We start from the raw sequence: 13039 nt of genomic DNA on the forward strand, positions 1-13039 counted from the left end.
AGATCAAAAGCAACGTGAGAAAATACTATTTTACTGACAGAGTAGTAGATCCTTGGAACAAACTTCCAGCAGACGTGGTAGATAAAGCCACAGTAACTGAATTTAAACATGCCTGGGATAAACATATATCCATCCTAAGATAAAATACAGAAAATAGTATAAGGGCAGACTAGATGGATCATGAGGTCTTTTTCTGCTGTCAGACTTCTATGTTTCTAAGTGATTTTTTGAAGGTTCTTCTGATCATAGAAAGGATGCAACAGGTGCACAAAATGAACTTGAGCAAAGACCCTTCTGGCTATCTATCTGCCACCTACTTTCCAGCAATATCTTTTGAGTCCAACTGTGTTATATTACACTGTTTTATTATGCTGTCTATTATTTGCCTATTTTGTATTGTGTTATACTATTTATTACTATGCACCACCCAGAGTCTGTAAGGAGTTGGGCGGCTTAAAAGTCAAATTAAATTAATTGTGGCAAGAAAGGCTGTAAAATATCTTAATTTACACCTTTCATGCATTAATTACCTGCCTGTAAAAATATACTGTTCAAGGAGTCTCTGCTTTTAGCTGTAGGGTTGCCTCTTTTAAAGATTGTTTTTGTAGTTTGCCCATGAAAAGTTCTGCACAGCATTCAAAGGCAACTCAGCTGCCTGGTGTTTGTCATCTGGCTGGGAGATAGGTTATATTTATAACCCACACACTTCATATCTCAAGTGTCACCCAGCAGGTCTCTCTGAATAGGGGGGCTGCACTGATTAGGAAGGCCAAAAATATTCCAAAACAATGTTATGGATTGAAATGCTTAAGGTCGAAGGGGTGAAGGACATCCCTCCATACGTAGCTAAAACTTCACCAAGGCACTTTCTTCTTGGTTCCTTCCAAGATACGTAAAATCTATGTTGATTGAGGGCTGTGTTGCTGCACAAGCAGAATGAGAATTAGGTTGTACATGTTTTGCAATGACGCTTAACCTGGGACTCTCTGCAAGAAGGGGTGTATTGTATTTGTTGAATGGGGTGAATGGAAGAGACAGACAAAAGTGGCTTCGAAACAACAGCTCTGTATTTGGAAACTAAGTACAGTGGTACCTCTACTTACAAACTTAATTCATTCCATGACCAGGTTCTTAAGTAGAAAAGTTTGTAAGAAGCAGCAGTTTTTCCCATAGGAATCAATGTAAAAGCAAATAATGGGTGTGATTGGCGAATCCACAAGGAGGGTGGAGGCCCTGTTTCCTCCCAGGAGATTACTAGAGAGGCCCCATGGAGGCTTCTGCCCACCTTTTCCAGCCCTGTTTCCTCCCAGGATATTCCTAGAGAGGCCCCACGGAGGCTCCTTCCTGCCTTTTCCATCCCTGTTTCCTCTCAGGATATTCCTAGAGTGGCCCCACGGAGGCTTCTCCCTGCCTTTTCCGTCCCTGTTTCCTCCCAGGATATTCCTAGAGAGGCCCCACGGAGGCTTCTCCCTGCCTTTTCCGGCCCTGTTTCCTCCCAGGATATTCCTACAGAGTCCCCACAGAGGCTTCTCCCCGCCTTTACCAGCTCTGTTTCCTCAAAGGAGATTCCTAGAGAGGCCCCATAGAGGCTTCTCCCTGCCTTTTCTGGTTACAATTTCAGAGGCTTGGGTATGTAAGTGGAAAATGGTTCTTGAGAAGAGGGGAAAAAATATTGAACACCCCGTTCTTATCTAGAAAAGTTTGTAAGTAGAGGCCTTCTTAGGTAGAGGTACCACTGTGTTTACAACCCAGAAAAGGCATTGTCTGACAGCCAGCCCTTTTATAGGGATCTGCCAGACAGTCTAGCCCAGGGGTAGGCAAAGTTGGCTCTCCTATAACATATGGACTTCAACTCCCAGAATTCTTGAGCTAGCATGATTGGCTCAGGAATTCTGGGAGTTGAAGTCCATAAGTCATAGATAAGTCAACTTTGCCTACCACTGGTGGACAGTATTAGGCTGTATCAGGTATGTCTGGAATTGCTGATCCGGCAGTGGAAATGAAGATGCATGCGTATCTGTTCATCCCCGCTGCATGCCCCCACCCACCTCCATGCAAGAATTTGCTTCCACGCATGTGTGGAAGCAAATAAATCGCCGGAAATTGCAAAAATCTCATGCAAGGATGCTCACACGCATGAGATTTTGGAGATTTTTGGCCTTTCTTTGCTTCTGTGCATGCATGGAAGCAAAGAAATTGCTGAAAATTGCAAAAATCTCACATGTGCACAAGATTTTGGCAATTTTTGCCGAGTCCTTTGCTTCTGCTCATGTACAGAAGGAAATTCTTGCGCGAGGGTGCACACCCCTTTGTTTGCCTCCAGGACCGATCCGGTAGGGAAAGGTAAGTGCAGGTGGACTTCAACTCCCAGAATTCCTGAGCTAGCATGATAGGCTCAGGAATTCTGGGAGTTGAAGTCCACAAGTCATAGAAGAGCCAACTTTGCCTATCCCTGGGCTAGCCAATCAGCAGTCAGTATTTTCCCTCCAGAATGGAGGACCTGGCTGAAGCCTGTGTGCTTCAGTCTGAAAATGTAACAGTATTTTAACCATTTAATTAACCTGAGTAATGACAGTCATGACCTGGATGACTGAAAATCGCTATGGACTTTTAGCTATACAATTTGGGATGAATACCCTTTGAATTGTGTGTGTGTGTGTGTGTGTGTGTGTGTGTGTGTGTGTGTGTGTGAAGAATGGATTTCCAAAGGGAAAAATTGCAGACTACAGGAACCAGGAGCACCACTCAGGTGACCTTGGGGACACAGAAAAACTTCCAAAAACCTCCAGGTGCTTCAAGGACCCCCTAAAAGGATACAAATGACCAGCAGTCTGCAAGGAATATAAATCTTTCAATTCCCCAATATCCTCCCTGTGGTGGTCACATGATCAAATTTTGGATGCTGGGCAACTGGTTCCTATTTATGATAGTTGGGGTGTATCCTGGAGTCACTTAAAGATGTTGTAATAATCAAATATGGATGTGGGAACATAGAAAAATAGGATTTAACCACAAAATCAATTTGAAAATAGGTTACACATGAAATCTAATTGCACCCTTCTTTAAAGTTGGTTCCTACTATGTTAAAAACAGGAAAGGGGCACTTAATCCCATCACAGTCTCTCATGCTCTCATCACCTCGAGGTGTAATGCTCTCTACGTGGGGCTACCTTTGAAGAGTGTTCAGAAACTTCAGATCGTGCAGAATGCAGCTGCGAGATCAATCGTGGGCTTCCACAGGTATACCTATGTTATACCAACACTCCGCAGTCTGCATTGGTTGCCGATCAATTTCCGGTCACAATTCAAAGTGTTGGTTATGACCTATAAAGCCCTTCATGGCACCGGACCAGAATACCTCCAGGACTGTCTTCTGCTGCACGAATCCCAGCGGCCGATTAGGTCCCACAGAGTTGGCCTTCTCTGGGTCCCGTCAATGAAACAATGTTGTCTGGCGAGATCCAAGGGAAGAGCCTTCTCTGTGGCGGCCCCGACCATCTGGAATCAACTGCCCCTGAAGATTAGGACTGCCCCCACCCTCCTTGCCTTTCGCAAACTCCTCAAAACTCATCTTTATCGTCAGGCATGGGGAAATTGATTCCCCTGGGCTGCTTCCACTTTACGCATGGTCTGTAGGAGATGTATGATTGTTTTTATATTAAGGGTTTTAAATCGTTTTAATATTGGATTTGTATTGTTTTTGTTGTGAGCCACTCCGAGTCCTCAGAGAGGGACGGCATTCAAATCAAATCAAATCAAATCAAATCAAATCAAATCAAATCAAATCAAATCAAATCAAATCAAATCAAATCAAATCAAATCAAATCAAATCAAATCAGCAAGCAAGCAAGCAAGCAAGCAAGCAAGCAAGCAAGCAAACAAACAAACATGGAATACTATTCACAAGCGGAGAAATAGGTCTTCTTTTACATTAAATTGTTGTTGTCCAAAAAGAGCAGGTGGACAGCATGGGGAGGAGGCCCAGGTGACTGCAATGTGCCTATTTTTGGCTTGGAATAGCTGTATGTTTTTGACAGCTGTATAAAATTGACAGCTGTAGCCATTCTTGGGCCTGAGAAAATGCCTGCAGTGATCTAAATCCTTTAATAACCTTGCATGTTAGATGACTGTAAAGCACTCTGCATGGGGCTACAAGAATTTTGGGCTCTACTGTGGTTGCAAATCAAAGACTACCTGTAGCTACTTGGATGTAGGCTTTCTAATGCGCTGTTTCCCATTATGGGATCCTTGATAGAGGCATCATTGTGAACAGTTCAGTTTAAAAAAAAAAATGTATGACACATGCACGTTCTCACCAAGCTTTGAGATTCTCTTGTCATGTTCTTCTGCTCCGGCAATCTCACACTACTAACCAGAGCATACAAAACTTTCATCAGACCAATCCTTGAATACAGCTCACCTGTCTGGAACCCACACCGCATTTCAGACATAAACACTCTAGAATGCGTCCAGAGATACTTTACCAGAAGAGCCCTCCACTCCTCCACTCGCAACAGAATACCCTAACCAACTAGACTTTCAATCCTAGGTTTAGAACTACGTCATCTTAAACACAACCTAAGCATAGCCCATAAAATCATCTGCTACAATGTCCTTCCTGTCAACAACTACTTCAGCTTCAACCACAACAACACATGAGCACAGAACAGATACAAACTTAATGTAAACCGCTCCAAACTCGACTGCAGGAAATATGACTGAGTAGTTGATGCACAAAAACTCACTACCGGACTCTGTAGTATTATCACCTAACCCCCAAAACGTTACCCTTAGACTGTCTACTGTTGACCTCTCCTGATTCCTAAGAGGTCAGTAAGGGGCTTGAATAAGTGCACCAGAGTGCCTTCCATCCCCTGTCCTTAATGTTTCTTTTTTACTAGTATCTTGTATATGAATATTATTATATCTTTGCATGCCACCAATATGAACTTGACAAAAGAAAGAAAGAAAGAAAGAAAGAAAGAAAGAAAGAAAGAAAGAAATCTTTTGAGTGGCTTGGAAGTACTGTTGTTCAGACTTTGCTGTTTTCCTTTACAAAGGAAAAGCTGAAGAAGCTTCTTAGATGAGAAATGAAACACCTTCAAAGAAAAACCAGAAAGTGCCTCTTGAAAAAGCACCTTTTGGTTTCCTTTATTAATTGTTTTGAAGTCTGTGGTTGTCTCATGTCTTACAAATGCAATAATTTTAAAGGCAATATTATAGCACAAAGAACAAAACCTACATACTGTTGTGGTTGACTCTGGGCCAGCTCCTGCAACATTGGTTTAGGGGAATCTTCAGGGTCACAGAGACTTGTATTATTGCCAGCAGCATCTGATAGTGAAGATTCATTGTCAGGGTCAGACGGTGTGGAAGCAGAATCAGACGGAGAGATCGGTGCAGCCAGCCCATTAGTTAATGACCCCATTAGTGAGTCATCAGACTCGGAGGAAGATCGGTGGATAGATGCCCGAATGCGCAGGCTCATGGCTAGAAGGGACCAACTGCGCAGGTATTGTCGGAGATAAGGGAGAACACCTGTTGCTGAGGCAATTAGGTTAATGGGGTTGATGATAACTTACGGGCGTTGGAGAGTGCACATGTGGGCGTTTATTTGTTTGGAGAAGGATCATTGCCAAGGTTTGGACTATTCCAGGATTTCTGTTGACTCTTTGGACAATTCACAGTTAACTCTTTTGGACTCAGAGAAGGGGGAGTTGTAAGGAATCACAGCTGCCTTAATTTGTTCTCTTTTGTTCCTGCTTTTGACCACATTCCAGAACTGTAATCTAGGTGAGAGAAATTTGACTCTGCTTAAACATGTGTGCTTTTAACACTGTTTCAGATAAACTACTTTTATTTCTTCTGGTCGTTGTATGTGTGTTTGACTTTGCATTCCTCTTTCACTGGGGGCTGTTAACGAGAAGCCCGACATAACACATACAAAAAAAAAGGCCATAACTTTGATGTCAAAATCTGAATTATTAAAGGACTAAATCCAAAATACTTGCAATGTTTTTAATGTTCTTTAAGCCTTCTATCAGTTTTCTTAGCCACATTATCTGCTGGAAAATGTTAGCGGCAATTAGGAGATGATTGCTGAGGAAGAAGAAAAAGACAATTACTCCAGTATTATTTACGTGTCACTTGCATTTATTTAATTATCACAAGTGCTTTTATGCTATTTCAGAGGGATTATTATTTTAAATTTATTGTATCCCAATAGGCTGCAGGTAACTCAGAAGGAAAATAATACAGTGTTATCCTGTGCAATAAACATATAAAATGTATCACATATAATATTCAACCAGACTGTCTAACAGCATCATTATTCTAATAGTCATCTACTCCTTTGTCCCCAAATATGCTTTTAGAAAGTGAGTCTTCCAGAAATTGGAATATCAAGAATGAGAGTACAAATACTATTACTAGTTTGAGCTTCTTCTGTAGCAAATATGCTTAAGGTTCATAATGTAGGAGTTGGTGTCACAAGAAAAATTTGCAATCAAAATTTGCAAGGAAATGTCTTTTACAGGGTTTTACAGAATTACAGGGTTTTGGATATTTCCACTGTGATTGTCTTTAGTGAGCAGGAAAGCTGTGCATTGGTTCTATTTCCTTTGAATGATTTGCAACCTGTTCCCAAAATCTGAAGTTTGGAAAATGGACTTCTGGTTTGCCCATTGTGCTGTTTTTCGCACTCCAGGGCTTCAGGAAGCTTCCCCGAAGGCTCTGGAGTGCGAAAAATGGCACAAAGGGCAAACCGGAAGTCTGTTTTTCTGAACTTCCGGTTTACCAATTTGGCTGTTTTTTCACTATCTTAGGCTTTAGTGAGGCCTGTGCGAATGCACAAGGATGGTGGGGATTGTGTGCATGAGCAGGGCAGCGCATGTGTGGGTGGGGGGAGGGAATGGGCATGGACACATGCATGTATACTAGCATAGGCACACACACACACCTTTGGGCACGTGAACCAAAAAAGGTTTGCCATCACTGTCATAGGATATAGAGTGGTATTTACAAACTTAATTTGTTCCGTGATCAGGTTCTTAAGTAGAAAAGTTTGTAAGAAGAAGCAATTTTTCCCATAGGAATCAATGTAAAAGCAAATAATGTGTGTGATTGGGGAAACCACAGGGAGGGTGGAGGCCCTGTTTCCTCCCAGGAGATTCCTAGAGAGGCTTCTCCCTGCCTTTTTTGGCCCTGTTTCCTCCCAGGAGATTCCTAGAGAGGCACCACGGTGGCTTCTCCCTGCCTTTTCTGGCCCTGTTTCCTCCCAGGAGATTCCTAGAGAGGCACCACGGAGGCTTCTCCCCGCCTTTTCTGGCCCTGTTTCCTCCCAGGAGATTCCTAGAGAGGCACCACGGTGGCTTCTCCCTGCCTTTTCTGGCCCTGTTTCCTCCCAGGAGATTCCTAGAGAGGCACCACGGAGGCTTCTCCCCGCCTTTTCTGGCCCTGTTTCCTCCCAGGAGATTCCTAGAGAGGCACCACGGAGGCTTCTCCATGCCTTTTCCAGCTGTATTTCCTCCCAGGAGATATTCCTAGAGAGGCCGCACAGAGGCTTCTCCCTGCCTTTTCTGGCCCTGTTTCCTCCCAGGAGATTCCAAGAGAGGCACCACAGAGGCTTCTCCCCACCTTTTCCGGTTACAGTTTTGGAGGCTCTGGTTTGTAAGTGGAAAATGGTTCTTGAGAACAGGCAAAAAAACTTGAACACCCGGTTCTTATCTAGAAAAGTTCATAAGTAGTGGCGTTCGTAGGTAGAGGTACCACTGTATTCTTTTTTGGTCAGGCTGAATTTGGAAGATGGGTGTCCAGTTCCAGGCACCACAACAAACAATAACATTGAGCAGGTGCAGGTTTTAAGAAGAGACTTACAAAATAGTTATGAGAGGTGCAGCCAAGTCATCTAGGAATAGTTAAAGGTAGGAAAGAAGTGAAGACCGAGGGAGATGTTATACCAGTCTTCGAATGGATTGTCATATACAAAAAGGAATAGAACTAGAATAAGTGTTAAAACTGTAGGAAAGTGAGACATTAGGAGCAAGTTCAGTTCCAAGTGGGGAAAAAGACACTGGAAGCATGGAGGCTATTTGGAAAGATGGTTTAATGGTGGACAGGAGCAAATGGCTTGAGTTCCTGAACAGCAAAGGTGATCACATGTTTCAAGATGTTGGGTGAAGAAAAGGGTGTAAGAAATGTATCCCATTGGCTGTCTGACTCCCAAGGGATGAGGGTCATAGCTAACACTGTAGGCTTTTGTCTGTGTCCCACCAGGCGTGGCTGATGTAAACTTCTGAGATGAGATGGCTTTGGGATTCCTATTATGGTTCTTCCTGTAGATGCCTGTTATGTAGATTAGAGTAGACTTCCCATTGACAAAGGTGGGGGGAATGAGTGAGCTGGGCTCAGGACTTGATGGCCCATTGACAAAGAATAGAATAGATTAGAATTCTTTATTGGCCAAGTGTGATTGAACACACAAGGAATTTGTCTTTGGTGCATCTGCTCTCAGTGTACATAAAATAAAAGTTACATTTGTCAAGAATCATGAGGTACAAACACTTAATGATTGTCATAGGGGTCAAAAAAGCAATCAGGAAACAATCAGTATTAATATAAATCATCAGAATACAAGCAACAAGTTACAGTCATACAGTCATAAGTTGGAGGAAATGGGTGATAGGAATGATGAGAAAAAATTAGTAGTACTGTAATAGCAGTGTAGACTTAGTAAATAGTTTGACAGTGTTGAGGGAATTATTTGTTTAGTGGAGTGATGGCATTTTGGAAAAAAACTGTTCTTGTGTCTAGTTGTCTTGCTGCGCGGTGCTCTATAGCGACATTTTGAGGGTAGGAGTTAAAACAGTTTGTGTCCATGATGCGAGGGGTCCATATATATTTTCACAGCCCTCTTTTTGACTTGTGGAGTATACAGGTCCTCAATGGAAGGCAGATTGGCAGCAATTGTTTTTTTCTGAAGTTCTGATTGTCCTCTGAAGTCTGTGTCGGTCCTGTTGGGTTGCAGCACCAAACCAGACAGTTATAGAGGTGCAGATGACAGACTCAATGATTCCTCTGTAGAACTCTATCAGCAGATCCTTGGGCAGTTTGAGCTTCCTGAGTTGGGGCAGAAAGATGGGAGGGAATGACATTTGAGATATCTTCCAATTCTTTGATTTTTTAAAGGGGAACATATCTCTCTCACATTGCTGAAGAATTCTATTAGGTGCCCCCTAATATGCCCTAAATAATTTTCTGTTCTTCTCTGCAGGATTCGGAAGGAGGCCTTTATGTTTGCATGAATACTTTCCTGGGATTTGGAAGGGAACATGTAGAAAGGCATTATCGCAAGACAGGACAATGTGTATATTTGCATATGAAGAGGCATATGAGAGAGGTAAGTGATCCTCTATCCAAGAATTCAGAAGGCTGCTTCAAAAATGACTACTTTAGCATTTATATTGGACAGTGGAATTTGATAAATGACATTATAAAGTTGTGGCAGTTCATTTATTTATTTATTAGATTTGTATGCCGCCCCTCTCCGAAGACTTGAGGCGGCTAACAACAATATAAAAAGATAATGTAAACAAATCTAATATTAAAAATAATCTAAAAAACCCCAATTTAAAGAACCACTCATACATACAAGCATACCATGTATAAATTCTATAAGCCTCTAGGGGGAAGGGAAATTTCAATTCCCCCATGCCTGACGACAGAGGTGGGTTTTAAGGAGCTTGCGAAAGGCAAGGAGGGTGGGGGCAACTCTGATATCTGGGGGTAGCTGGTTCCAGAGGGCCGGGGCCGCCACAGAGAAGGCTCTTCTCCTGGGTCCCGCCAAACAACATTGCTTAGTCGACGGGACCCGGAGAAGGCCAACTCTGTGGGACCTAACCGGTCGCTGGGATTCGTGCGGCAGAAGGCGGTCCCGGAGATATTCTGGTCCGATGCCATGAAGGGCTTTATAGGTCATAACCAACACTTTGAATTGTGACCGGAAATTGATCGGCAACCAATGGAGACTGCGGAGTGTTGGTGTAACATGGGCATACCTTGGAAAGCCCATGATTGCTCTCGCAGCTGCATTCTGCATGATCTGAAGTTTCCGAACACTTTTCAAAGGTAGCCCCATGTAGAAAGCATTACAGTAGTCGAACCTCGAGGTGATGAGGGCATGAGTGACTGTAAGCAGTGAGTCCCGGTCCAGATAGGGCCGCAACTGCTGCACCAGGCGAACCTGGGCAAATGCCCCCCTCGCCACAGCTGAAAGATGTTTCTCTAATGTGAGCTGTGGATCGAGGAGGACGCCAAAGTTGTGGACCCTCTCTGAGTGGGTCAATAATCTCCCCCCAGGGTTATGGATGGACAGATAGAATTGTCCTTGGGAGGCAGAACCCACAGCCACTCCTTCTTATCCGGATTGATACCTCACTCCATGCCCCTGGATGATCTCACCCAGCGGTTTCATGTAGATATTGAACAGCAGGGGGGAGAGGACCGACCCCTGAGGCACCCCACAAGGGAGCAACCTAGAGGTCAACCTCTGACCCCCACCTATTGAATACCTATTGAGAACATTCTGCTTCCCAAACCTCTTCCAGTGCCTATCTTTGTAATGGAAACTTTGTCAAGATGTGGTCTGAATTATAGAGTATTCCTTGGATTTATAGATATAGAGGAACTTGGTCATAGGGCATTGACAGTCATGATTCCTCTCTTTTTGGAATTGAATAGATCCCATTTTGAATACCATGGTCTGTTCTGGGTACCATGTATTCAGGGTAGGCCAGATCAAGGAAGAGAAGCAATGGGGACTCCAAAAGTGTTCTTTATTAATAGAAGACAATATAGTTCAGACATGAATGGTCACTTCTTGGGTGTTCTCTGAGCTTGGTTGTTTTCTTGCAGATGTTTCATTACCCAATGAATGAAATCCCAAAGGTGCTTTTTCAAGAGGCAACTGGACTTTCTGGTTTTTTGCTTCTTCAGTTCTTGGATGAGAAGCGAAATGTCTTCAAAGAAAAACAAAGAAAGTCCAGTTGCTTTTTGAAAAAGCACCTTTGGGACAACTATGACCTGGATGACTGAGAATCTCCATAGACAATGAATGAAATGATCTGCAAGAACACAACCAAGCTAGCAGAGGTAGCATCTACCGTGTTTCCCCGATAGTAAGGCAATGTCTTACTATCTTTTTACCCCCAAAAGCCCCACTGTGTCTTACTTTGGGGGTATGTCTTACATCTCCCCGCGCGCCTTCGCCTTCCAAGCTCCCCGCGCGCATTGCTTCCAAGCTCCCCGTGCGCCTTCGCATTCTCCCCGCGCGCCTTCGCCTTCCAAGCTCCCCGCGCGCATTGCTTCCAAGCTCCCCGCGCGCCTTCGCTCGCCTTCGCTCGCCACCGCCTCTTCCCCTGCCGAAGCTCAGCTGCAAGCGGCCAGCAAGGCCGATCGGATCCGAGGCGAGCGGCCGGAGCTGCGCCCTCCTTCGCCCGCCTCCTTTCCGCTCGCCTCGGAGCCGCTTGCAGCTGAGCCTCGGCAGGGGAAGAGGCGGTGGCGCCGCGGCGAGCGAAGGCGAGGGGCGCGCAGGGAGCTGCCGGAAAGGAGGGCGCAGCTCCCTGCGCGCCCCTCGCCTTCGCTCGCCGCGGCGCCACCGCCTCTTCCCCTGCCGAGGCTCAGCTGCAAGCGGCCAGCGAGGCCGCTCGGCTCCGAGGCGAGCGGAAAGGAGGCGGGCGAAGGAGGGCGCAGCTCCGGCCGCTCGCCTCGGATCCGATCGGCCTCGCTGGCCGCTTGCAGCTGAGCTTCGGCAGGGGAAGAGGCGGGTGGCGAGCGAAGGCGAGCGAAGGCGCGCGGGGAGCTTGGAAGCAATGCGCGCGGGGAGCTTGGAAGGCAAAGGCGCGCGGGGAGAATGCGAAGGCGCGCGGGGAGCTTGGAAGGCGAGCGAAGCTGCAAGTGGCCTCGCTGGCCGCTTGCAGCTGAGCTTCGGCAGGGGAAGAGGCGGTGGAAGAGGCCGCGGCGAGCGAAGGCGAGGGGCGCGCGGGGAGCTTGGAAGCAATGTCATCGCCCCCCCCCCGCAATACCGTTTATACCGTGTTTCCCCGAAAGTAAGACATATGTCTTACTTTCGGGGTATGGCTTATATAAGCCGACCCCCCTGAAACCCCCCATATGTCTTACAATCGGGGGGGTCTTACTATCGGGGAAACACGGTAGTTATAGCATGTTACTTAATTGCAGGGGTCCCCAAACGTGGCAAGTTTAAGACTTGTGGACTTCAACTCCCAGAATTCTCCAGCCAGCATAGGAGTATAGGAGAATTCTGGGAGTTGAAGCCCACAAGTCTTAAACTTGCCAAGTGTGAAGACTCTGCACTAGATGTTCTTGCAAATAGGGAATATTATCTAATATATTTTGGGATATCTGATACCTGTATTGTGCATAATTTCAGTATATTTCAGCATATTTGATTTTCTTAGAATCAGTTACTGTCTCTATTTGCATCCTTTAGCATGCCAATTTAGGTTATAATCTCCTTTTTTGAATTATAAGATCTTTTGAAAGTGATCTTAGCTTCTTGTCTAGCACCTCTCTGGATCCCTTTGTTAATTTCCTTCTGGAGTTCCCCCCAACCTTTTTTGCTTTGGCTTCTCTTCTTGGCAATTACCACAATTTGTGTTGACATAGGGGTGGGTTCTAACTTACTTCGCTGCTGGTTCGCTTCCTCCCACACCGCATGGGTGCGCATGCATTGCCAAAACCCAAGCCAAAAACAAAATGGTGCCACCATTAGAGCTGGTTCGGGGGTATGGCCAACTGGCAATCACTCCCAGTTCAGTGAGCCTACTACCTGTTCTATAGAAATAGTCAGAATTGGGAGTAATCCATCTCTATTCTGACATCAATTTTGTTTTATTCTCTTTCTTTGCCAGTCTCACTTCACATTCATCCTTCAGAACTTTGATTTCATTCTCCTGTTCCCCCTGGTTCCATTTCGATAATGATCAGGGCTTTGAAGCAAAACCTGCTATTCTCTTTGAAA

The 13039-nt window shown here is 44.9% G+C and overlaps 1 protein-coding gene across 1 annotated transcript in view; it reads left to right on the top strand.

The window, feature by feature from the left end:
• Positions 1-13039, top strand: part of USP13 (ubiquitin specific peptidase 13) — a 106631-nt gene that overhangs the window by 15827 nt on the left and 77765 nt on the right. The window contains exon 2 of the mRNA XM_070753674.1: positions 9272-9397. Within this exon, the coding sequence (XP_070609775.1) occupies positions 9272-9397 (126 nt within the window). The remainder of the gene's footprint in view (positions 1-9271; positions 9398-13039) is intronic.

The sequence above is a fragment of the Erythrolamprus reginae genome, chromosome 5, assembly GCF_031021105.1.
Source record: "Erythrolamprus reginae isolate rEryReg1 chromosome 5, rEryReg1.hap1, whole genome shotgun sequence".
Taxonomy (NCBI): Eukaryota; Metazoa; Chordata; class Lepidosauria; order Squamata; family Dipsadidae; genus Erythrolamprus; species Erythrolamprus reginae.